Genomic DNA, 25,774 nt, shown 5'->3' with positions numbered 1-25,774 from the left:
GTTAAAGAAATATTGAATAAAAAGTCTACTTATGGTATGAACAACAAACGTACGGCTGTTGAGTCTTCCAAGGGACTTTGTATAGATCGAGCGAGACGACGCATATCAGTCTTGCCAATTTGATGTATCAAAATGACCGAAAAGAGTCTTCACTGTCGTGAGACTTAGGTTTAATAGAAGTCGTTTAATTGGACGAGAGCTATGAAAATCTGGGCATAAGACTGTTGGACGAGAATAACAGCCACCTGAACCGTCTATCGACCAAGTGTATAATAACAACCCTCCGTGCTGAAGTGACTATTGAATGTATGATTGTGCTGCTCGTTGCTAGTCACGAAAACCTGGTAATATGCTACCCCGCCGTCAGGTACAATGGAAAGGAATGAGCATGCAGTGCCCATGTTCGAGAAAAATGCACAATGATACAGCGCCTTTCTTGAAATCAGACGCTTGGAGAGACACTTGGTCCCAATGGTTCGCTCCTTGATTGAATCCTTCGAGAATAAACAGGACACTTTAGTCCTCCATAACTAGGAGCAGCTCCCCCGGATTGCCCAGTCTGAGAGCTAGTTTCCTCATCGCCGGTCGCGGTCGTAGACTTTGAAAATCCTTCTGCACTGCACCCGGCTTTCGCGGGCGGCTGTATAGTCTGGAATAACTGATACGGCGCTGCGACCATCATAACTGGAGAAGGGAAGTGTTGTATCAGTTGGGCCGGAGCAATCCCAGCAGGACTGAGTGGCGACACGTTCTCGATGTACTCTCCGCTGTTGCAATTCAGCCTCATTGGACTTATAGTGACCCGCGGAGATGATGCAGCGACCGATCGAGGTGTGAAGGTTGGAGCAGCTGGGTTCAACTTCAAATGCTACATCGGAAGATGGTTAGAAACAGCCAAGCATGTATCAAGCTTAAAGTAAGGATAATACATGATTGGTCGATCTATACCTCTTTCTGATGGCTTGGAGTGTCCTTTGCCTCGGTTGCCGGAGATTGCTGCTGATTAGCAGGTCTAATCTTTAGCGCCGTAGAGCTTTCGACTTTCACCAATTCCGACTTGGTTTTGTCAGGGGTTAAGTCATTGACAATGCCTGAGGTCTTCTTTACTGACGTTGGCTTGACCTCAGTAGCGTCTTTCACTTTCGGCTTGATGAAGATCTGCTTGGACCAAAGCTCGGCATACTTCCCATTTGCTCGGATCAGGTCTTCGTGGCTTCCCTCCTCCACGATTTCTCCGCCGGTAACGACCATGATCTTGTCGGCGTTCATAATAGTGGATAGTCGATGCCTAAATCTCTGTTAGTATGGCACACAACGGTGGTGATTTTATCAAAACATACGCAACAATGAACGTCGTGCGTCCCTTGCATAGTTTACCGAGTGCTTCCTGAATCTTTTGCTCTGTCTCGGTATCGACTGCAGACGTGGCTTCATCAAGCAATACGATAGCAGGCCTCTTGAGGATGGCACGCGCGATAGCCACCCGTTGCAACTCGCCGCCGGAGAGTTTGACACCACGCTCGCCGACACGGGTCTGATAGCCTTTGACACTATTAGCTTCAAAGATCCAACTTCGCAGACCAGATTATCTACTCACCGTCTGTGAAGGTCAGGATTTGCTCGTGGATACTGGCTGCCTTGCAAGCTTCGTAAACCTCTTCGTCAGTGGCTGAAAGCTTTGCGTAGCGAACATTGTTCATGATTGTGTCATCAAATAGAATAGAATTCTGCGGTACGACACCGATTCGGGCTCGCAAGCTACACGTTGATATTAGCTCCTCGGCCCACCAGATATCCGCTATGGGTACTTACCTAAACAGATCAACGTCCCGAATATCTTGCCCATCAATCTTAATTAAGCCACCGGTTACATCGTAGAAGCGGTCGAGAAGCTTGAGCATTGTTGATTTTCCCGCTCCTGTAGCCCCGACGAAAGCCACACTTGTTCCAGGATCTACCTGAAAGTTGACGCTCTTCAATATCGGTTTTTTCTTGTCGTAGGAAAAGGATACGTTCTCGAATTGAACATGTCCTCCTTGAAAGTCGAGTGGCGGTGCCCCTTCTTTGCTGAGGACAGTCGGCTTCATTTGCATGATGTCCAATAGGGACTCAGCGCGAATCAGATCACCCGAAATGCTCTTCCCAAGCGAAGCAAAGAAGGTAAGCGGGGAAACCAACTGAGACCAGTAGGTCAGCAACATCACGAACTGGCCTGGAGTCGCTTGCCCTTGTGTAATCTGGCTTACAGCGAGGAAAGCCCCAGCTAGAAGACCGCAAAGTAAGACCATCGACTGGAACGCATATGCCAGATAGTACCCCAGAAGGACTTTCCGATAATGCCCAACGTTGTTGTTAACAGCGTCGGAATAGCGGGTTTCCTCATGGCTGATCTGATTGAAAGAGCTGACAGTTGACCAGCCCTGAATCCCGGCATGACGGACGTAATGTTCCTCAAAGTAAGCGCTCACTTGGCTCCTCCGAACCTCCTTTAGTCCTGACAGCATGATCGCCGTAATATAACAGAAGACGGTTGCGGTCGCAATGGTGATGAAACCCTCGTAGGGGCCGAATGTGACCGAGAGGTAGATAAAGGCAACTCCCATGTCAATGAGCATGGGAATAGCTTGAAAACAAATGGACTCAAGCATATTTGATATGCTGGTACCCGACATGATCGCCATCTCTATATCTGAACAGCTCTTGGAGTCGTGAAAATCGGATGATAAGTTGAGAACATGCGAATACGCAGCCGTGGAGATGCGAGACGTGGAGTAGCTCTCAACTGGAATCCATAACCACTGGCGTAACAGCGAAATGCCAGCTTCGGAGGCAGTGAGTTTGAGGCCTGCAAAAATGAGAACCTGTGTCCATGGATCCTTGTGATTGACTCCCCCAAGACTGTCCATGACAATTCCTATTTGTCGTGGAATCAGCACATGGATAAAGTTCATGGCCATCAAGCAGCAGCCAACGAGAAAGACTCGAAGTTGGAGTCCTCGATGGCCGACGGGCCAGACATACGGAAAGAAAATCTAAACGAATCATCAGCATTATGAACATGTGGCTTTAAGCGAAATCCTCGAAAACGAACCATGAAGCTCTTGGCGTAGGTTACCCAGTTTCCTTTCTCTTTCAAGCGTTTCTCCATCAGCTCGGCTGCCTGTCGCTGTCGTCGTTCGTAAGGGGATTCGACGCGATCATTCGGAGGGGATGAGCTTTCATCGGTTGAATTTGTCGAGGTAGATCCATAGCCATTAGTAGAGTTGTCACCGTCCTGATTAGCGAATACCTCGGTGGTCGAACTGCTATTTGATGCCTTCAGCAACCCTTGTCTCTCGGCATCACTACCCTTCTCCCGCCTAAAGCTGCAAGTAGCTGTGATGTGAGCCGCTACTGCTAGGGCAAGAGCAAGATACCGGGCGGAAATGGTGGAGATGCTGAAGATATCGGAATAACTCAGGGTGGATGATGATCGAGTAAGGAAAGACAGGGCCGCAATTAGGGGCTCGAGAAGCAATGCCATGACGAACGATCCAATGAAGGGGTACCACACGGGGGCTTTTGAGTGTACGAGTCCAGCGAACTCAACGCCAAACACCAAAATACAGGAAAGGAGGCCAATGGTAACGTCTTGCTCGGCAGGGAATCCGTGTTGGATGAAGGATTTGACACCCAAATCAATGAGCTGCAACACATATGTGAGGATGATGAATACGAGCAGCCAGAGTATAGAACGTCGACGACCATGGTTTTCTTGTGCTGATTTTGTTTGCAGCGTGCACACAGCTAGCGTTGTCGAAATAATGTAGTAGGTAAACACGGCCGTAGGATAACCGTAATGAAGACATAACAATGCCTGTTTGACCCGAGGATCAAAACTGGCGTGAGCCAAGCTGCTGTCCTCAAAGTTTGGCATCGTTTTGACGAACAGCCGAGCGTCAGCTCAGAGGCTCCTGTAAGCAATGCGGCTGAGTGCTGTCGTGTCAAGGATAAATGGTGTGTATTCGGCCAAGTAAGGCGGGTTATGTTGGTGGGTAAGCAGATCTAATCTGTTGTCCTTCGTTAGCTTTTCCCAAGAGAACAGCTCATGAAAATCATATACGGATCTTGTTATGGGAAGGGACTTTACCTGGTGGCCCAAGTTCGTTTCTGAGATCATAAGTGTTGGAAGATGGTCAACAAGGCCAGCTCGTTTCGCCCGAAAATCACTGTCGAGGTACCGGACAGCTTCTGGCTAGAAGTTTCGGAAATGGTGGTAGTCGAAGAAGAAATGGAGGGGAAGACGATGGAGTTGTGTCTCAAACAGATCGACCACGGCAAAGTTGAGCCCACTTGGAAGCAGCGGTACCTTCCCTAATATCGTTGGATAAAAGCGCCGCCTGGGAGCTTCCAATTCGTTGATTCGAGGGATGCGTCCGAGCTTAGGGTGAAGGGGAACTAACAGGAGGTTTATGTCACTCCTCTGTGAAAGGGAAGGTATGGTACTGCGCGAGGCGGCCGCAACAAAGAAGCCCAGGCACAGCCGTCGTCTAGCCAATAACACAACAGCTGGTTGAGAGGGAAGGCACGCTTCTAAATTTCGGTAATCCTGCTGCAAGGCTGAGTTTGAGGAAGGCAAGGGCGACTTCAACAGCTGAGCCAGAGGCACCTGGGGCAGTGATGTAATTGAGGAGTCCTCCCAACTCCCAACGGCTGTGATCAATGGTAGGCAAAGTTCCCGTTGCTGCCTGTCTAACTGACGAAATACGAAGCGGCAGATATTTGCTCTTGAGGGTTCTGGCCGTTGTACCTTTTTGCCGCCTTGATGAGAGTACACTAGACACCTGAATGGCCCTGGCACACAATTACTTCCAACTTTGACCAACCACTGTTTCCTCAGCGGAAAACAAGCTGGGCTATCCTCTGTTTCCAGGCTTTTGAGCTGATCAAACCAAATGTCTGTTTGGGAAACTGCTCGTACCCGTGCTTTCTTCGCAAAAAAATATGCCCAAGAGAGATGGCAAAAGTCCAGCGTTGTCTGTGATCTGATTCCTGTCAAACTGGAAGATCACTAGCTTGTCCTGGGGCGCTGCTCGTTTCTTCTGGTGCTGGCTTCCTTTCCACGTGTTCTGTGTTGTTGTAACAGTTGCTGGTGCCTCCTAGAGTGATCCTTTCTGTCTGGTAGCACGTTTATATCCGTATGTCTTGTTTTGTTTGGCTGACGTCGATGATTCCTTGGGTTTTCAAGCCTCGTCGAGCCGCTCGGATCTAGAGAGTTATCGATGACTCTTTGAACCTTGCCATATATGCGGGACAAGCCGCTTATGAGTCGGTTCTCCTTGCCGAGCTAACAATGGGCATAGTGTGTTACAGAGCGCGGGAGAAATGAAGCCCTCACTATGTCTAGTTGACACAAAAAACGCCTTATATATGTTGTCCCGATGCGTACTATGAATGTACCACGTCGGATCCTCTGTAAGCTTGCAATGCGCAAACTTGAAAGTTGGGAAGCTGTCTGATGTCGTGTATGTCCAAGCCTAGCTTGTCCTTCGATATCGGAAGATGTCGAACTAAGGGGTCGGCATAAATGAAGACTGGCTTATTGTGCAAAGAGGAGAGGAAGAGTCAGCGGATGCGTGGGAGTATGCATGGTATCTGACAGTTGGAAATAAGGCGGTTCGTTGCGAAGACATCAGAAGCAGGAAAGGCTGACCATGAGTAGCGCAACCAGAAAAGAATACTGCCACGTCGCGAACGAGTAGGAGAATATGACAGGATGGTGTTGGGACAACTAGCCAAAAGAAAGAAAGAAAAAAGACACAAAGTTATTGTAAGTTACACAACTAAGCCAACCCGGCGGCATCTAAGCTCTTGTTCTACGCCATCTCGTGTGTCGGACATGGAGGCGTCTGGTGGGATGGAGCAGCCCATTGTGTCTTACGCTTCCCAGCTGGCATGCTTCGCGTGAAAAGAAAGAGACAGTGTGCAAAGGACCCTAGGCACGCCCAATGTGGGCGTCGACACACAAATTGGCAGAGTCTTCAGACTTGAATGCAGGAAAGCCTTGTGAGGCCATGCTCGATCGACGGGACTTGTTAGCTCTTGGTAGGTATGGCCATATTCTCTTTTTCCTTCTTCCTGACTTCCAGCATAGTTTAGTGGCGCCATGAGGTTGGGATGCTTGTTGCTCTTGCGAATTGACCCCTGTTATTTCCGCCAAGCATCTAATAGTCTCCGTGAGCATCTGTCGTCACATTTTTGATCAACACAATGACAAAATTTGTGCTGTTGACTCCATGAGACGGGTTCGGGACCATCCGAATCATACATTCCGATAGGTATTTCTGACCTTGGTCAATCTAGACTGAGACAGTCTGACCGCCGGAGAAAGGCCCGCACAGAAAACGGAAGGAGAAGCAACGAGAGCAGTCCTATGGATCTCCATTGCTACATTGCCAGCGAGCCTGCAAGAGTAACAATAATCGCTCCATGTGGCAGATTGTCGTGCTTCAACAAGCAACATGACAATGAAGGCATATGGTTATCCCCTGCTTTGTCGATGCTTCGCGTTGAATGTAGGGAGGACGTGTATCCTCTTGGCCTAGACTAGGAGCCTGGAGTCGATGCGATAAGAAGTAGGACGGCAGGCATCCTTTTCGCGTTGCACCGAGTATGCAATTGGTGCACAGCAGGGAAGACAGTTACCCATTAAACCCTGTCGAACTGTCGTCCCAAGCAAACTTCCGCTTCGCCGTGTTGCAGTGTTTGAGACGGTGCTCGACCGGCCCGTCAATCGAGTCTCAGACTACAAGCCTATGGTAATTCTTAACAAAAAGAGAGAAACTCGCTGTCAAAAGCTTGATCCGGTTCGAAGTGTCGTTTTCGGCTCCGCGTGCTCCACCCCGACGCCGGCCTTGGCGTCGGCGGTGATCCGAATAATCTCGACTTTGGTTTCTGTCCGGCTCGGTCCTATTCGGTCCCGCCATCGTGGGCTATCTCTTTCATCTAGGCACTATCACCGGTGTTCTTTTTTGCCCGGCCTGCGACTGAAACGGCTTTCTTGAATGCTTCATATAAGCCATCAATCAGTCTAGACCGCTCGAGATCAGCGATTCGTCATACCCCGTAAATAGAAGTGACGAAGCGCAAAGTGGCTTTGCCCTACTCCCAGTTTGGAACGACACTCGTGCCAGATGGGAATGGGTATGGGCGTATTGTGTGGCAACACAACGTTCGTAGGAGGGAGGCGGCGTACATGAATGACCGGCAATGCTGGGTTTCCAATTGCAAGCCCACGGGTTCCGGTCCCAGGAGAGATCATCGTCAAGCATCGCAAGGCCGGAGACAATACCTGCCGCGCCCTTCGGCCCAGTACCTGGGCTGTGTAGCATAGGTATGCAGGTCGGGTGGGACAGACGCGACGCAGACCACTTCAAGAATTGTGTCTAGGTAGACAGTTGATGTTGAATGCTGCCGAGAAAAGCGCTAATTCATGAGGCGAAAATGGCAAGCATATGGTGCCGCCCGAGGATGGAATTTAGTTAGTGCAATATAGTGTGTCAGTGAATTATGATTTAATAACCATGGGTGCATGGTCTAGTGGTATGATTTCTGTTTTGCATTGAAATTTCTATCTTGCTCTACAGACGGTCCCGCGTTCGATCCGCGGTGCATCCAATTCTTTTGACTTTTTAAGTCTCAGAAAGCTATTTTGTTTTTGTTGCATCAACATTGTACCAGATGCCTTGATTTCTTTATTTCTTTTTTGGAGATTTTTTTTTTCCGGCGAGTGCGTGTTTTTGTCTTGCTGAGATCGGGTCACTTGACAGTCTCGACCAATGTACTGGGGCTTATCACATGTGAGATCTGGCGAATAGAGAGAATTAACGACACCAAGTCTCAGCTATGGTCTACATTCGCACGGTACCTTTGCGTATCATTGCTTAATGAAATATTTTTCAAGCACTATAGGCCATTGGAGGCGGTTACTCAGCTTGAAAACAAACCAACGGAGGAGGCTCGGGAGGGGGGAGATGATTCAAGCACAGGCAGAGGATCGATACCAACGTCCTATCCAAAGAACCAATGTCATTGTTCTGTACAAAAGCGGGTATCGCTTCAAAACGCCTATATCTGTTTCGCTCCACAGCTCTTTTGTGACTGCCCTCAGTCCCGCTATTATATTGTACAGTGTGACCATTTCGTCATGGCACCAATCTTTGATCCGTATGCCCTTATTCAGAGTGGTGTGTTTATGCTGGAAATGCTCAAGGCGCCCGCTCCGTAGCCTGCCTTTCTATACATGTGCGACGAAGATTCCGAAACTCCCAATGGCCCCCATGCGACCAGATCCCAGTTTTGGTATGATACATTTATTCTTGGTTGCCGCAACCGATAATAGTGTAGTGAACATAAACAAGCGCTTGACGCCGAGTGGTGATGTGGCAAAAGCGTGCTCCTTCACCTTAAAAGACACGCTCGTTGGAAAAAATGCGGGCTTAGATGTAATCACGCCCGCTCTTCTGCATCTCGATCAATCTCCAGCCCCTGGTCTCGGGGTTGTTGACATCCTCAGGAATACGAGTAATGCCAATGGCGTAGGTCACAAGCTGAACCTTGTCCTCCATACCGGCCGCCAACTTTCCAGTCTTGGCGTTCTTGTAAACGTGAACTTCTTGAGTCCTGCAAGTGATGACGAAAACAGGAATGTCACCAGGCTCAAGCATCCGCGCCTTGAGAACATCAACACCACGGATGTCGAGAATGCGTCCGTCGGACTTGAGACCAGCCTGGAGGTACTGCTTGGTCAAAGCCTCATAGACGGAGTACTGGGCCTCCGAGAGCCAGAGCTTCAGTGTTTCAACATCGCCCTTGACGTACGCCTCGAGGACTTCAGGAAGGATGTACTCGCGCAACTCCATAAGGAAATTCTCCATGTTGAAGCCGGGGTCCAATTCGCGAAGCTTCTTGATGACCTGAGCGGTCTCGTTTTCGGCGAAGAAACTGCCGATCTTGTCGGTGATACTCCTAGCAGTGGAGATGAGGGGGTTTTCCGACTCCTCGTAGACGGTCTTCAAGCCGAAAACATTCTGGACGAACTTGTTGGAGTCGCGGAAATCCCTCCATGCCTCCTTCCAAGCGGCATCTTTGTGGAGAGTGACGTTGGTTCCGGCACTGAAACAGTTAGCAAATCGACCAGATATGTCCGCAGGACTTGTTCTTACTTGGGATCCTCCTCAAGGATCTGAGGGCCTTTGCCAGCTGACTCCTTCAGCCACTTCTCTCTGCGTTTCCTACGCTCCTCCTTCTCAGCCCAGCCGCCATATCTGGAGCTGCTTCCGTCATCGATGACGTCCTTCACGTTCTTGTAAGCCTCAGTCTCGCGGATAGGCTTCGTCGCCTTGTCCAGAACCTCTCCGGTGATGTTGGCGCCCTTACGCACTCCCTTCATCACTGGCGTCTCCCAAGTCCACTGAGCACCCTTGCCGACGGCAGTCGCGGTGGTCTTGACAACCTTGCCAGCCGTAGAGGAAACAGTACCAGAGGTGGCTTCGTACGCCTGTCGTGCACGGCGAATGGCCTCGCTCTCTGCGATCTGGTTGGCGGAGGCGGCCAATGCCTTGGTCGACTCGTTCCATTCCTGAGACTGCTTGAACTCGGTCTGCATGGTCTCCATGAAGACCTGCCAGGGAGTCTTGTCACCGTGGGGAGGTGGAGGCGGCGCATCCTCCTTCTTTTCCTTCTTGGGCTCACCCTCTGACTTCTCGCCCTCCTCCTTTGCTTCTTCAGACTTGGACTCTTTCTTTTCAGTGGGCTCTTGCGCCTTGGGTTCGGTCTCTGGCGTTTGCTGCTTAGGCTGCTCCTGTTGCTGCAGCGCGCGGGACGAGGCGTGGAACGAACGGGCTTGTATCGCGTTAGGGGTAAAAGGCGACCTTAGTAGAGGAATCTCCTGCGCGGAGATGGGCGTGGCGGGAGAGATGCGAATTTCGGTGGTGTTGACACGGGAAGCGCGGCTGGACAAGAGCCGGCTGGTCGCCGGTGACCTGACATGGGTGGCATGAGGAACGGCCGCGGCTCTCAACGGAGCACCCGGCGACGTCCTTAGGACATGCCTATATGCGTTCATGTTTGCTATCCCAGCTGGACCGTCCTGCGGAAAAACCTGGGAGACGGAGCCTTCAAGCTGATGCAGACAACAAGTCGAGGCACGGAAGTGGAGTGCGGAAAGTTGGCGGACGGAGGGCAATCAAGGGCCGAGGACAGAACTTAGAATTTGCGCGCAACCTAGGGAAAATGGATCGGTGGAAATTCTGCTGCAACGCCAATGGCCGGGCAAATCGATCCAATACGCGCTGAATTGGTCGGCTGGACACCGAGGGTCCCCCGAAATCTTTTGGCTTCTTTGCCCCCGCTCGGCCGCAAAACTGCTCCAAAACTGCCCCAGAACATTTCGTTCAGTCCCCCGCTGTCGGCTCACCCTTGTTACTGATGCCAAGAAAAGTGCCTGCCCCACCGCCGACCGGTCTCATGGTCGCCCTTGGTTCTGCAGCGCTGCCGCTTGCGTTGCCTGCCCCGCGGCCATCCACTCAAAATTTCGAGGACCTTTGAACTTCCGGTCGGCGAACGGGACGGGAGCCACCCACTCACGGCATTCGCACGCGCACCGCGTACCACGGAGCCACGGCCTCTCCACTACCTGTACGACTCGCTTCCCCCAATTCCGGCATTGTGTGCGCCAACTGCTCTTCCGCCCGCTCATTCAAGGTCACCTTTCCTTTGTCGTCCACCCCACCGTCGCGACAGCTCCGAGGAGCAATTGGCCAGCAAAGATGAGCCGCTTCTCTACCGGCCGCCTTCTGGCGCAGAACCTCTTCCAGGCCTTCAACAAGCCCGTTTTCCCCAGCGCCACGCCACTATGGACGCGGGCGTTCTCACAGACCGCCGCAAGGAGGGATGCCGACTCCGAAAGCTCAGCCAAGTTGATGGAGTCTTTGACTCGGGGCATTGTCGGCATGGCCGCAGATCCCACCGATTTGACCGGTGACAAGCTTGCAACCAACATTGGATTGAGGGATACCGAGGACGAGCCATACCACTTCCACATCTACTCGCACAAGCACAACACTCACATTACCGTCACCAAGCCGAATCGCGACGCTCTCATATCCCTTTCGTGCGGCAACCTTGGCTTCAAGAAGTCTAACCGCAAACACTACGACTCGGCATATCAGTTGGGCGCCTACGTGGTAGACAAGATGCATCAGATGAACCTGCACAATAAGATCAAGAAGATGGAGGTGGTCTTACGAGGATTCGGCCCTGGCAGAGAGGCGGTCATCAAGGTCCTGCTTGGAAATGAAGGAAGGATGTTGCGCAGCTCCATCGTGCGTGTCAGCGATGCCACACGCCTCAAGTTCGGTGGTACAAGGAGCAAGAAGCCCAGACGTTTGGGTTAAGCGAGTGCAGCTGGTCTTGGGGACAGAACTGGATGGGGAGCCGTCACAGCCTGGCTGGCAGCAATGGGCTGGCGGTCGTGTACATGTCATGTATAATAAAGAATCTGTCATTGAATTGCATGTTAGGATACCCGGAAGGGGACCGCATGCCGATCCGCTTCCAGGTTCTGTTCTCTTCATTTCTTATGACATTTAGAAGGGTGCATTGAGGCTCAGCGAGTGTGTTTGTTGCTGTATAGGCCCAAGGATGAGCTTCCGGATGTCCCATTGCGTTAGAGATCACGGCGAGAAACACCGAATCGTTGGATTACCTTGGTTCCGATACTGTAGCGTCCCTCTTGGGAATCTACCGGCAGCCCGGCAAGAACCGTACTGTCGGACCCACTTAAATTTTCAATTGTCGGCATGGCTCCCGGCGAGCTAAACGTCAAACATTAACCAAATTCGGATGAATTCCACCTTATCCCAGACCTCATCCGACCCGGAGCCCTCTCAATTCTTGCCGACCCATTTCGGCCTTCGACCTCTTCCGCAAAGCCATGTAGAATAGAGAACTTCGACCACAATGTCGACCGATCCGCAAACCCCGCTTACAGCGGGATCAATTCTCAACCTCGATGTGCTCTTCAACAATCCCGTTTTCGCCGGTGGCATGGGCCTCGCCGGCCTTGGCGCCGCCGCCGCCTTTGGTCGCCGGGCTGCCATCCGTGGTGCCGGATTACTGAAACGTCAGATGCTGGTCAATGTCGAGATCAGCAAGCGTGATCCTTCCTATAACTGGGTCCTTGCCTGGCTGGCGCTGCCGCGAGACAACACTGGCTTCATCGCCCAGCGACTGACGCGGCTCCGCAACCTCTCCGTCTCTACCACCACCAAGTCTATCACCCCCGGCAAGGACGAAGGGAGCTCGCACGCAGATTTCCGCGTGCAACCCGGCTTTGGCCGCCACATCATCCGGCACAAACCCGGCGTGTATATCGCCGTGAACCGGGAGAAGGCGAGCACGACTCAGACGGCAACGGGCGAGCCGCACGAAACGCTGACCCTCACCCTCTTGTGGCCGCACCGACATGTGCTGGGCGAGATCTTTACCGAGGCGCACCAGATGGCGCACCGCTTCCACGAAGGCAAGACGGTCGTCTACACGGCGAAGCGCATGGAGTGGATGCCATTGGGCAAGCCCAGGCTCAAGCGGCCTCTTGGTAGCGTCATTCTCGACAAGGGCGTTAAAGAGAGCATCGTAGACGATGTGAAGGAGTTCTTGGCGGCCCAGCAGTGGTACACCGACAGAGGCGTGCCCTACCGTCGTGGCTACCTTCTCTATGGCCCGCCCGGTACAGGGAAAACGTCCTTTATCCAGGCGCTCGCGGGCGAGTTGGATTACAGCGTTGCCATGATCAACCTCAGCGAGGTCGGCATCACGGATGACTTGCTGGCTCACCTGTTGACCCAGCAGCCTGAGAAGAGCATTTTGGTTCTGGAAGACGTCGACGCCGCGCTCGTCAACCGGAGACCGAGGGATTCTGATGGCTACAGCGGCGGCACAGTGACGTTTTCCGGTCTTCTCAATGCCCTAGACGGTTTGGCTGCCGGCGAAAACCGGATAGCCTTCCTCACCACCAACCACATCGATCGCTTGGACCCGGCCTTGATCCGTCCTGGCCGTGTCGACATGATGATGCGCATTGGCGAGGCAACCAGGCACCAGGCTGCCGAGATGTGGGATCGCTACTATGGTGACATTGACGCGGACCATTCCGGCCGCGAAAGGTTCCTCAACAGGCTAGATGAGCTCGGACTCTTTGGCGAGAACAACCAGGACCCCGATGCCCCCAAGAGACATACCTCGACGGCGGCTATCCAGGGTCTGTTCCAGTTCAACAAGAATGATATGGAAGGCGCTATTAAAATGGCTGAAGGCTTGATTCCCCGGACCTTTGTGGCCGAAAACCCTTCAAGTGATGGCAGTATGAAGTCTCCGGCATGAACGAGGATGGACGGCCTGGCACGAAATCATGTACGAATAGCTGTATAACAAGACATTGTTAAAGAACAAAAAGAATGATACCCATTATAGCAACCCGTCTGAGATGCTATGTTTGAATGAAGTATTGAATCCGCTTTGCTATCATTGTCGTCATGTCAAGGCTATGTATGGTTCATCGTCTTCTCGGAAGTGACCATCATATCTAGAGAGCAGGGTTGACTCGACTAGCGGGCTCGAAGAAGTGTACAGTCTTTCTAGATGACACTTTCGATCACGCTGGAGTGGGAGGGTCAAATAACAGGGCATGCAGAGGGTTCCTTTCCCGAATCATCCTGCACAATGAATTTGATTACAACATTTTCTTGAAGTGGAACAGCCAGGTTCGTCTTTTTCAACGTTCTATATCATGATGCTGTTTGGAGTCAAAGACTTTTTTCTACTGGTGGTTTAGCTCTTGCTTCCTGCTTAAATCTTATTTCCGCTCTTTCCAGATCCGCCTCACTCCTTCCTTTGTGACCTTCAAATCCATCATATAAGCCCAACTTTTCCCACCGAGCTCACGCATATAGCCAAGGATGTCTATATCCCACACTTGCAGCAGTGACCGTACCTATTCTGTAGACCTCCAGTTCAAAAAATGACTGTTATTTCTTTTCGTCTTCTCATCTCAATAAGGAAGTGCCGTCCAAGATAATGCATCGTGACGTCGAACCTTGGAGGAGACCTTGGAAAAAGAGGGACAGAAAGCTGGCTTCTATTTATGTTTCCGGCCAAACGCCTCTACAACGGAACTATACCTGAACCTTTCTCTCGACGGTCATTGGTCGAAATTTGCTGTCAGAGTTGACAGTACATGTACAGGCGCATATTTCCAAGTTGCTGTTGGACGCTTAACGTGACTTTCGCCAAGCCGTTGCCTCCCTGTTATCTGATCCCACCTTCCCTCCAGGGCAGGATCCGACATCCCTCTCGTCTTGAACTGTAGATTGACTGTACAGACCCTGAACAGCCAGCAGCATTCGAAACCATCGATCGTTATCGTCGTCGTCCCTTTCATCTCAACAATTTGCCTTGGACATTCGCCTTGGACAATTCGCCTTCACCCGATCGCAACGTTCAGAGCGGCAGCACTTCCCGTCATGGCATATTCATACATCTACCCCATGCTCCCCAGGCCCTCAATGCGGGCGCGCGGAGCGGCAGAAGGCTCAAAGGTAGGCGTGCAGTGTCAAAGAGTGTCGAGAGGCTTCCCGGTTTAGGCTCATGCTGAAGGATTGTTCAGAGATCGACGTGAATCGAGTGTGGCGCATCAACTGAACCGGCGGAGCAGTATCTCTGTAACTTGGCCATGGCAATTGCCGGCCAGGACCTAAATTCTCATGATCTTTATCCTCGATCGTCACTTTCCTGCTTCAGGTCGAGTCCTCTTTTGGTTCAGACGAAGCCTTTGCGGTCTTTGGCTCCCCTTCAGAGTCGAAACCAAGGGCATCCAATTCCCGGATGAGTTCGTTGATCTTGATAACCTTGGCGATCTGTTCAGGCAACAACGACTCTCCACCATCCTTCTTGTCCTTCAGCTCCTTGGCCTGGCGAAGCTTCTTCTTTAAATTCCGGGCCTTCTTCTCCTTCTCGGCTTCCGGGTCGAGCTCTTCTGGCTTGAGTGCAGGGGCCGCTGCATCAGCTGTCTTCTGATCCTCGCCTTCTATTTCGCCAGCAGCCTTGGCTTTTTTGCGCGCTTCCCGACGTTTGGCGTTTTTGTTTGCCGCCGCACTGAGCTGCTGGTCCGACTTGTCCTCCTTCAATCCTTCTGCGCCCGGCACTGGGCCTTTGCCGCGCTGACGAAAGCCCTCGGCGGTGCGGTTCTTGTACACCTCGACATCCTCAGGCGGGCGGTAGCCGGGGCGGACTTTAATAGCTTTTCTGGTACTCCCGTCGGCTCTCTTAGACTCGGGGATGACACGCTCGCCGTTTTTGTCAGTTATGATGCCGGAGTTTGTTGGCTGAGACATGGTTCAAGATTGTGGTGGGATGATTGATGTTCGATGAGGGGTTCGGCTAGGGTTACGGCGATGCCGTTCGACGACTCGGAAGTATTGAGTTTCGTATAAATTGATCTCTAATGGTTGATTCGCCGAAGCTTGGAACTCGCGTGTCGAGATTGTTGCTTTCGTAATGCGCACAGTTTGATGCGCATCCGTCGGACACGTCAATCGGTAAGTTTGTAGGAAGAAGCAAGAGATTGGAAAATGAGGACGACGTTGTGGTTGCGAGGTTGATCCCGCTTGCAGCTTGGCACGCTTGTGAGAGGTGCCAGCAGCCTTGGAGGCACTTGGAGAAAGTGGGTCATAGCTTTGACCAATCAGGGGAGCTGCATTTGCTCCGGATGGTTCCGGCCGGCGACATCTGCGATCTTCTAGGTTTCGCTGGGTCGGTTTTGTCCAGTGCAACGAAAAACATCGTGATTACTCGCGACGCCCATCTCCCGCACAACGTCACCGTCAGAGACGCAGCCGAACCACCGTTTACAGCCTCGGTAAATCTGCCAAAATGGTGAGCATCTCTCTGCCCTCACGTCAGTTCGGAACGCGTCAATGCTAATCGCGCATTCCCAATCTAGTCCGCTTTGTACAAGCAAGTATCCCCGCAACGCCGAGCGCATGCTCACACGTCTCCCACCCCCATCGGCCCGGCACCGGCCCCGACCCTATCTCCCGGGCCAAAGCCAAATCGAGCACCGATAGCTAACGGACATCCCAGCCTCCTCTTCCGCAACAACACCGCCTTTGTCGGCGCTGTCTTCGCTGGTGCCTTCGCTTTCGAGTTGTACGTACCCACGACAGTCGGATAAACATATGACAGGAAATCATGTGTCGCTGAACAATCACACCATCTAGGGCCTATGACAACGGTATGGACAAGGTCTGGGACAAGATCAACAAGGGGGTACGAGCCTACGACTGAATTGACACTGGTGTGGAACAGTTGCTGACGAGGAGAACAGCGCCAATGGAAGGACATCCGCCACAAGTACGTCGAGGCTGAGGAGTAAACATGACGACTTGGGAGCAACTTTTCAAGACATGGAAACGCCGACTCGATAAGGATCAAACGACAGCCTCTGGGAGAAAGTGGGACGTGGTCGACGGCCATTGATTGCTAGAGGAATGGACGACTTTTCCTGACGCTTCTGCCTACCAAGCCCCTATTTCTACCGTACTGTACAAAATCAATATTCACCATGGCGAAAGACACATAGACGAATGACCATAGCCCGACTACAAGGCTGAAGAGTAAGAGCATTGAGCAATCATCTCTGCCAGCTTTTGGATCTGAGGAACCTCAACATGAAGCAAGCCCGGCAACTGAACGGCCCAGCCTGGATTTCGGACGTGTGTATGTGTGGGCAATAACTGCTTTAAATTTCCCAGCGTTGCGTAGCAGGCTGAAGCGTTCGATGAACTGCGCAATTCGAGCTGACCTTCGCAATCTCTGACGTCTTGACGCAGTGGCTTTGATGGTCGGTCGGACGGCATGGATTTTTTACACAGCAAGCGCCAGCCCCTGGCAAGCTACGTTAGCTGGCACTGTGGCCTGTGGTATGTGGTATGTAGAGGTAGTAGAGTATAGAGGTACCTACCGGCTGGTACTCGACATGGTGATTATTCGGTGAGGAACCTCTACATTTGACCTACTAACTTTTTGTTCTGTCCCTACCGTACCTCTACCGGTACTTCAGGAGCAACACGGTGCAATGCACGAGGATGGTTATCAATATACGGTGCGGACGACATCAGGACGGGAGGTTCAGTTTGTAACAAGTCGCTCGGTTAGGTATAGTAGCGGAAGCACACGCGTACTTCTGAGGGTAAGCGTGGCCCAGTTGTAGTGTTTAGTTGCTCCCTATCATAAGCAGTACCATTCATAACTGTACGTCAAGAAGGGAACCGGGCTTCACTCTTCCTAGTACCCTCTACCTCTACTTAAAGGCCCGGAGTGCAGCCCCCCACTGACGTACCTCTACTCGCGTCAGTGCACCTTCTTGTTCACAAAATACCGAAGCTCGCTGCTGGATCTGTCTCGCAAATGTCGATAGGTAAAGATACCTCTATGGTGGGAATGAGCTACTATGGTCAAAGATGGTAGGAGCTTTTAATGGAGTCTCAAGTGTCGGTGCACTTAGGACTGCAAACCTACCTGGGTAACATTGCTCCGACGGCATGTCTACCACTGCAGTATTGAATTGGGTGTTAGGCCAAATGGCACCAACGGAACTCGCAATGGATCAACAGCGGCCATAGAAGCCCGATTCAACCCCCCCACAGGATCTGCAATTAAGAAGGAACTCGGAGGAACGGTCCTGACGGTCGGGTGTTGGTTAACCGACAGAAGCCAATCCATCGACGAGTCACAGAACGCCACCTAATTGACTCAACTAGTCTTCAAAGCCAGCCCCACGGAAAAGGAAAACTGCCCTGTAACCGCTGTTCGGTACCAACAACAAGCCAACAGCCCGGCTCGCTCAGGTACAGGGCCCAAAATTCAATAGTCCGACTGCCCTCGGCTGCCAACAATCATATTGGACGGGAAGGCGAAGAAAGGACCAGAATAACCTAACATAGGTACCTACCTACCTCTACACTTTAACAATCCAACTACCACGTCACAGAACCACATTCTTTGAGGCGGCGCCAACCATTCAAAGCTAATAAATACCAGGGTGCCTGCCTATCGCTGGCTCCGTCTACCCCGCGATCCCCTCTATCGTGCTGGTCATCGCTCTCAGCTCAGGCCCTTTTTTCGCCCATCTTGTTACCGGTCTGGAACCCTCCTCGATTTTCGAACGCAAACAAGCGGTGGACGCTTCAGATAGGATCCTTGGATACATACTGCTACACTCCGTCAGCGATTCTACTGTCTCGCGCAACAACAACATCATCATACCCTCAAGACACCGACACCATCGCATCCACCTCCTAAACACCGATCCTTAGACGACTGGTGAAGCACGACTCTGACATCGACAAAGTCTTCGCCTCAGAACCCGATAACGCCACCTGGATGTCTATACCGAGCGCTACCTAGACCCGAACACCGACGATTCTTCCACCATGGAAGCCCAGATGTCGACACAGGAGCAGCAGCTCTGCCAGGCCTTGCTGGCGATGCCTGGCAAATACCGATACCGCTACAGCGAAGAGGCATCGCGGGAACTTCTTCTCACCCTGTTTTGGTCCATGGCTGGTGGGAAAAACGAATACATGAAGCTCTTCTTTCCCCAAGGGGATCCACGAAACACTTCCCTCAAGCTCAGGGATGCCCAAGGCGCGGTCGAGGGCGCCGAATACACCGAAGCCGCGCGTGGCAAGGCCTGCGGTCACATATTCAAACAAGGAGAAGCATCGTATGCGTGCAAGACCTGTAGCGCAGACGACACCTGCTGCCTGTGCAGCAAGTGCTTCGAAGCCACCGACCACACAGGCCATATGGTGCGAATCAGTATCTCGCCCGGAAACAGCGGATGTTGCGATTGCGGAGATTTGGAAGCGTGGAAGCGGCCCATGTTCTGTACAATACATTCGATGTGGGAGGGCGACCGCGACAAGGGCAAGGGAAAAGCGACAGAACTTCCAGAGGATCTGGTCAGGAATATCAGGATGACCATCGGCCGCGTCTTCGACTACATGTGCGACGTCATCTCTTGCGCCCCCGAGCAGCTCCGCCAAACCAAAACTGTTCAGTCTATCCAGGAGGATGAGAGGCTCTCGAGGTTATCATCGACCTACTGCGGTGGAGAGACTGACTCGCCGGGGGAATATGCCGTTCTGCTATGGAATGATGAAAAGCACACCGTGGTCGATGTGCGTGACCAAGTGGCTCGGGCGTGCAACACCACGCTTGCAAATGGCTTGAAAGCTGCTTACGAGACCGATGCCATTGGTAGGAGTATCCTGATGTACGACAGCAGTCTGGAAAAGCTGCTCGAAGTAGCCGAGGTACTTGAGAGGATAAGGGTTACCGTTACCATTCGCTCTTCCCGGGATACCTTCAGAGAGCAAATGTGCGGCACCATAATTGAGTGGCTTAGAGATATCTCTGGCTGCCGAGTTGGCCACGACCATCAGCTTTTGAGAAACATCGTGTGCGAGGAAATGCTTAAGCCTTGGAGGAAAGGTAGCCCTGCGGCACATGCCATTGTCGGCAAAGATGGCATTGACGATGAAGACCGTATTGACCAAGAAGAGAACGTACCAAGCGGGTTCTACGAGCAGCAAGGCAGGCTTTTGCTTCAGGCACGTCAAGCTGCCCGTAGGATGGCAGAGGCTCGTGAGGCTGGCGAAGATGAAGGGGATGAAGACGATGAAGACGGGGACGACATCATTGTCTCTGGTGGAGAAATGGATGAAGATGAGGAGGGGGACGAAGATGTCATGATGCTTGACGAACAAGGCGACGCAGCTGGGGATGATGTTGCCATGACGGACTGGCGAGAAGTTAGGGTGGTGCAGGTAGCCCCGGCCGCTGCTGGTGGCCGTCCTCTTCCGCCACCTCCCCCTCCGGCACCGACTACTGCTACGGCTCACCGACGAGCCATTCGGGAACGCGAGCACACTCCTGATGATTCCGATACCGCCGAGCCGCTCATCGCGCCAAATATCTACACCAAGGCCCACCTCGACATTCCAAAGACCCCAGGCAGTCCGAAAGCCAAGACATCGCCTCCAAATCCTGGACGTTACTGGTTGCAGACTCCTGCCGGCTACGTGGAGGAAAGTAGCATTCCGGTTGCCGAAGACCTTTTCGAGCGAGTCCGCCTAGACTGGCTGATATTATTTGACTTGCGGATGTGGAAGAAGGTTCGCTGTGATCTTCGGTCATTATACATCTCAACCGTCGTTACGATCCCCGAGTTCAAACGTGTACTCGGCTTGCGGTTTGCTGGCCTTTACACCACTCTGGCTCAGTTGTACCTCATCGGCGATCGTGAGCCTGATCACTCCATCATCAATATCTCCTTACAGATGTTGACAACTCCCTCCATCACTGCTGAAATCGTTGAGCGGGGAAATTTCCTTACCAGTCTGATGGCCATTCTATACACATTTTTGACCACTCGTCAAGTGGGACACCCTTGGGACGTGGCAAGCAACGCAGTCTTGTCCTTCGATTCAGGCTCGGTTACGAACCGGCGCATGTATCATTTCTTCTTAGATCTCAAGTATCTCTTTGGGTCTCCGCACGTTCAGGAACGCCTCCGGACAGAGGAGCGATATATGATGCAGTTCCTCGACCTCGTCAAGTTGCATCAAGGTATCTGCCCGAACGTCAGGGCTGTCGGCGAACACGTCGAATATGAGACAGATAGCTGGATCAGCGCGTCTCTTGTCACACGGGAGATCAACAGACTTTGCAGACAGTTCGCCCAATCCTTCCGGAACGTCAAGGAACACGGTTTGCAGTATGTCAACAATGCAATCAGACTGGCTGCAAAGGTTACCATTATCAACTCACTTGGTGCTGAGCGTCACCGGTTTAACCAGTCAGAAATCAAGGAAGAGATTTCCTTTAGAAACCTTACAGATTTTGAGTTTGAGCCAACTGGGCGAAGCTTCAAGGTCGTCCACTTTGTGGTAGAAGAGCAACCTAACAGTTTTCATCATGCCCTTCACTACACCTTGTCGTGGCTTATCGAGTGCGGCAAATCGATGAGCGTTGACGACCTGCGCAAGCTCCTGACTTTCGAAACCTGCGATTTGCTAGCAAAACCTCAGCCGATGGGTCGAAAGTCCATGCCTCGTGGTAACTTCACACCGGAAGATTACCTCCTTGTGGCCTTTGATTTCCCGCTCAGGGTATGTGCCTGGCTTGCGCAGATGAAGGCGGGCATGTGGGTGAGGAATGGGTTGAGCTTGCGTCACCAAGGAGGGACTTACCGCGGTGTTAGCCAGAGAGATGTTGCTCACAATAGGGACGTATTTCTATTGCAGACCGCTCTTGTTGTCTGCGACCCAAGCCGTGTTCTTGCCTCGATCGTTGACCGCTACGGCATGGAGATGTGGATCAAAGGGTTCTTTGAACAAAAGTCCAAGGCCCAAGACGATGGTCAACATTTGGATGTTGTGGAAGACATGCTTCATCTGCTCGTTGTCCTCGTAAGTGACCGTACATCTCTTACGCAAAATGAGGATGAAGCTAGGCCCCTCAACTCGGCCATGCGTCTCAAAGCCAGCCCCCTCATCGCGGCCATGCGACGTGACCTCACGCACGTCCTTTGCTTCAAACCGTTGTCGTTTTCGGAAATCTGCAACAAACTGCCGGACAAGTTCCACGAACACGAGGACTTCCACAAGCTGTTGGACGAAATGACCATCTACAAGGCACCCGAGGGACTGACAGATGTTGGCACATTCGAGCTTAAGCCAGAGTTCATTGAGGATGTGGATCCTTACATCGCGCACTACAACAAGAACCAACGCGAAGAGTCGGAAATGGCATGGCGCAAGTGCATGGCTAAGAAGACTGGGCAGTCGATTGAGGATGTCGTGTATGAGCCCAATCTTCGTCCAATCACTTCTGGAGTCTTTGCCGGGCTGTCTGATTTCACCCGGACAGGCATGTTCGCCCAGATTATCTACTATTCCCTGCTCTACACTCTCTCATCCTCCAAGTTTACACCCCAGGTGCCCACGACTCGAGTTGAGACCTTCCTTCAAGTTGTCCTGCATCTGGTTTTGATCGCCATCAAGGAAGATAAAACAGGTGAGGAGGATGGTCAGCAACCGTCATTCATCTCTCGTTCTCTCAGTCACCAGGCGCGCAGCAACTTCATGCCAGAGAACCCTACGGCAAAGACCATCGTGGCACTCTTGAACCTCCTTACCGCCGAAGATGCTTTCAAGACAGTTCACCCCAAGATCCACTTGATTCTCAAGAAGATGCGGCAACAGCGGCCCCATGAGTTCGAGTCTGCTTATCATAGCCTTGGTCTCTCAGTAGACCATATTGACGCTGGTTTGCCCGACAGCCAGAACACTGACGAGGAGCGCGAGAAGAAGAAGAAGGCTGCACTAGCGCGTCAAGCTCGTGTTATGGCACAGTTCCAGGCCCAGCAAAAGAGTTTCATGGAGAAGCAAGGAGAAATCGACTGGGGTGATGTGGACGATATCGATGAGGACGAGGACATGCCAGCTGCCGAGGAGCATAAAAACTTTTGGAAGTATCCATCAGGAACATGCATTCTGTGCCAGGAAGATACAGATGACCGTCGCCTTTACGGATCCTTCGCCTTCTTCACTGAGAGCAACATTTATCGGCAGACTGATCTCCAGGATCCGGATTTCGTGAGGGAAGCGTTCAAGACACCCGAAAACTTGGACAGGTCTGCAGAGAGTATGCGGCCCTTTGGACTTGCTCATGAGAACCGCCAGATTGTTCAAAAGGTTGACCAGGAGGGAAAGATATTTGAGGCTGAGCGCTCCGTTATTGGCAAAGGCTTCCCATCGCACCTGTCTCGTTCCGGCCCTGTTTCGACTGGGTGCGGCCATATCATGCATTATGGATGCTTTGAAGCATACTTTGATGCCACTGTACGCCGTCATAATCAGCAGATCGCAAGACATCCGCCTGAGGACACGAGTAGGCTGGAGTTTGTATGCCCCTTGTGCAAGGCTTTAGGCAATGCATTCCTCCCCATCGTCTGGAAAGGACAAGAAGAATCCTATCCTGGTCCATTATCACCATGTGAGTCATTTAACACATGGCTGGACAAACAGCTGCATTCTGCATATTATGTCCTGGGAGCGGCAAGGCCTCCAGACCAAATCCAGCATTCGTTTGCAACGTACACGGCGAGAACAATGGTCCACAGTCTTGCTGAAGATTCAGCTCAGCTGTTTGGCGATGCCTGGGTAGACCTAGGGGCCCGTTCAAGGTCAAGCGGGACGCCATTCAGTGACTCCTTCTCGATCATCTCAGCTACTGAGGTTAGCAGCCGAGGGGCTACCCCTGCCGAAGGGAACAGCATGATGAGAGAGCTGGTCTCTGCGTACCGTCGTCTTCGAGATACATTGCGGAAAAACGGCATCAACTCGCACCATGATCTTCCGGAGACAGTGCGAGATGATGAGCTGGCTTGCAGCGATGCTCTTGCTCGCTCGGTGGGCTTTTCTATTGCAGCTATTGAAATTCAGCAGCGCGGGGTGGAAGTGGACTATGGAATGACCTTACTCGAGAAGATTCCTGAACAAGTCCTTACCCACCTCCGTATTCTGACTGAGACAGTGACGACTTTCATCACTGTAGGCGGACTCAGAGAGGCTGGAGACAACAGGATCGACACCGAGTTTCGGAGAGACAGCGAACGTCAGCATTGCCAGCTGTTCATTGCACAATATAAGGATGCCGAAACCGACAGCGCGAGACAACCTTATCGGGAGTATCCTCCCCTTCTCAGCCAAGATCCTTTCGTTTTCTTGTGCGAATGTGTCTTTGGCGTTGTCCCAGCACAAAGGTTTGAAATCGCCCACATCGTGAGGCTTTGCTACCTTGCCGAGATCACCAAAGTGGTTTACCACATGGGCCGCAACATGCCTGCCACTATGTGGATGTCAAAGATTTTCAGCGACCGCAAAGACGAAATGTCGCCCGAACTGGCTAACTTCGCTTCATTTTGCGAAACAGTTGTACGAATGGACTTGGGCTTTTCCGAGAGGTACAGGGTCCAAGGCTCTACTGGGGAGAACAAGGCGTTCGACCAGCCTGGATTGGACAGCTGGGAGGGCTGGTACCGGTTCATCAGGAACTATGCACTTACGTTCCTTCGCAAGTGCGCCATCCTGCTTTACGCAAGGTACAATATCGATTTCAACAGCCGCGTCTCGCCCAATCCTGAACAGAAGGAGCTCGAGCGCCTCACCGAGACGCTGAAACTTCCCTCATTCGACGCAATGCTAGCTTCCCTCACGCCGGACTCGCGAATTTCCCAGCTCGTATCTGGCTGGATAGAGCATCAGACTTGCTGGGACGCAGAACATTCAACCCTCGCCGCCGACGACAATAAGTTGTTGCCGCCTTCGGCAGTGCTGAGCCACCCGGGCATCTTCGAGCTTGTCGGCCTTCCCAAGAACTACGCCACGCTCATTGAGGAGTGTACGCGGAGGAAGTGTCCTACCAAGGGCAAGGACATTTCTGACCCTATGCTCTGTCTCTTCTGTGGAGATCTGTTCTGCGGTCAAAGCATCTGTTGCGCGGTAGAGGATAGGGAAGGCAGAGGCAAAACCATGAGGATTGGCGGTTGCCAGCAACACATGAGAAAGTAAGTTCTACATTCGGCTTTGACCTGAACTGCACCCTTTCCCCCCATATACCCCTCTCTATTCTATTCAGTCAAATGCCAACCTTTAATTCTTTTTCATCAGGTGCCAAAAGAACATAGGTCTCTTCCTCAATATCCGAAGATGCTGCATCTTCTACCTCCATCGCCTCTCAGGATCCTTCAGCAACGCGCCCTACATCGACAAGTACGGCGAGGTGGATCTCGGTCTCCGTCATGGACGGCTGCTTTATCTCCATCAGAAACGGTATGATTCCATGTTGCGCAATCTGTGGCTCAGCCATGGTATTCAGAGCTTCATTAGCCGTAAGCTTGAGGGGGACATCAATAACGGGGGTTGGGAGACACTTTAAGAAGAGGAAGTTGTATATATAAAAAGCGGGGAAGGAGCGAGCGGTGGATGTGAATATGGCTGTGGGTGCAATGCATTATTTCTGGCAAGATGGGGTATCATTATATGGCGTTATCCTTCATATGACAAACATCAGGGTGGATTGGAGGGGTGCTTGCCTTGGCTTCAATGTACCATTTTTATGGATAGCAGAACTATATAGGAGGTAGTGCCTCCAGGTTATTTTTTTTCTTTTTTTTCTTTTTTCCTTTTTTTTCTTCTTTTGGTCTCTTGCGGAATCATGATTCATCAGTTTCACACCCAGACGTATGCGGAAAAGCAGGCGAACAGCAACGCACTTTGGAAAGCTTGAACTTGGTTTATTCAGATTGATAGACGCGAGTACTCAACTCTCCGTTATTTCAAATTATTACCACCAGGCATGACTCGGAGCAACACATAGTAAATATTGCCCTGGTAAATCATCAAATGTCCTGACAGTCCTCTATATCTTTCTCTCTATATCGGTGTAAGATAACGGTATATACAAAACCAAAACATGCAACTGCAAAGGGGTATTTTAGACCGTGAACCACAAAAATGCCAGCAACATCCAGACCAGTTCGGTGTCTACCCGTGATCCCCTTGAAAACCCATGATCCGAGCCACATTAGATATAATCCTGTCCCATT

The 25,774-nt window shown here is 51.7% G+C and overlaps 7 protein-coding genes across 7 annotated transcripts; 4 read left to right on the top strand and 3 right to left on the bottom strand.

The window, feature by feature from the left end:
• Positions 1-942: 942 nt before the first annotated feature.
• NEUTE1DRAFT_53953 (uncharacterized protein) lies at positions 943-3,916 on the bottom strand (the record flags this gene model as incomplete). Its single annotated transcript, XM_009857924.1, has 5 exons — positions 943-1,288; positions 1,341-1,542; positions 1,598-1,778; positions 1,827-3,032; positions 3,092-3,916. The coding sequence occupies 5 exons, from the start codon at positions 3,914-3,916 to the stop codon at positions 943-945; spliced, it is 2,760 nt and encodes a 919-aa protein (XP_009856226.1).
• A 4,414-nt stretch (positions 3,917-8,330) lies between these two features.
• NEUTE1DRAFT_72352 (uncharacterized protein) lies at positions 8,331-9,896 on the bottom strand (the record flags this gene model as incomplete). Its single annotated transcript, XM_009857923.1, has 2 exons — positions 8,331-9,153; positions 9,204-9,896. 2 exons carry the CDS (start codon positions 9,653-9,655, stop codon positions 8,478-8,480), a joined length of 1,128 nt encoding a protein of 375 aa, XP_009856225.1.
• A 407-nt stretch (positions 9,897-10,303) lies between these two features.
• Positions 10,304-11,635, top strand: NEUTE1DRAFT_126061 (uncharacterized protein; the record flags this gene model as incomplete). The annotated part of the gene is made up of 3 exons (XM_009857922.1): positions 10,304-10,446; positions 10,579-10,709; positions 10,744-11,635. 3 exons carry the CDS (start codon positions 10,304-10,306, stop codon positions 11,433-11,435), a joined length of 966 nt encoding a protein of 321 aa, XP_009856224.1.
• A 365-nt stretch (positions 11,636-12,000) lies between these two features.
• Positions 12,001-13,514, top strand: NEUTE1DRAFT_72346 (uncharacterized protein; the record flags this gene model as incomplete). Its single annotated transcript, XM_009857921.1, has 1 exon — positions 12,001-13,514. One exon carries the CDS (start codon positions 12,001-12,003, stop codon positions 13,420-13,422), a length of 1,422 nt encoding a protein of 473 aa, XP_009856223.1.
• Positions 13,515-14,834: 1,320 nt separating this feature from the next.
• NEUTE1DRAFT_126059 (uncharacterized protein) lies at positions 14,835-15,630 on the bottom strand (the record flags this gene model as incomplete). The annotated part of the gene is made up of 1 exon (XM_009857920.1): positions 14,835-15,630. One exon carries the CDS (start codon positions 15,429-15,431, stop codon positions 14,835-14,837), a length of 597 nt encoding a protein of 198 aa, XP_009856222.1.
• Positions 15,631-15,878: 248 nt separating this feature from the next.
• Positions 15,879-16,767, top strand: NEUTE1DRAFT_96764 (uncharacterized protein; the record flags this gene model as incomplete). The annotated part of the gene is made up of 5 exons (XM_009857919.1): positions 15,879-15,972; positions 16,040-16,053; positions 16,180-16,245; positions 16,317-16,365; positions 16,424-16,767. The coding sequence occupies 5 exons, from the start codon at positions 15,970-15,972 to the stop codon at positions 16,469-16,471; spliced, it is 180 nt and encodes a 59-aa protein (XP_009856221.1).
• A 1,763-nt stretch (positions 16,768-18,530) lies between these two features.
• NEUTE1DRAFT_126058 (uncharacterized protein) lies at positions 18,531-25,598 on the top strand (the record flags this gene model as incomplete). The annotated part of the gene is made up of 5 exons (XM_009857918.1): positions 18,531-21,272; positions 21,408-21,572; positions 21,744-23,006; positions 23,193-24,733; positions 24,837-25,598. 5 exons carry the CDS (start codon positions 18,531-18,533, stop codon positions 25,102-25,104), a joined length of 5,979 nt encoding a protein of 1,992 aa, XP_009856220.1.
• Between the last annotated feature and the right edge of the window lie 176 nt (positions 25,599-25,774).

The sequence above is a fragment of the Neurospora tetrasperma genome (genome assembly GCF_000213175.1).
Source record: "Neurospora tetrasperma FGSC 2508 unplaced genomic scaffold NEUTE1scaffold_81, whole genome shotgun sequence".
Taxonomy (NCBI): Eukaryota; Fungi; Ascomycota; class Sordariomycetes; order Sordariales; family Sordariaceae; genus Neurospora; species Neurospora tetrasperma.
The sequence above is the reverse complement of the archived record's forward strand: the minus strand, read 5'-3'. Positions and strand labels throughout refer to the sequence as shown.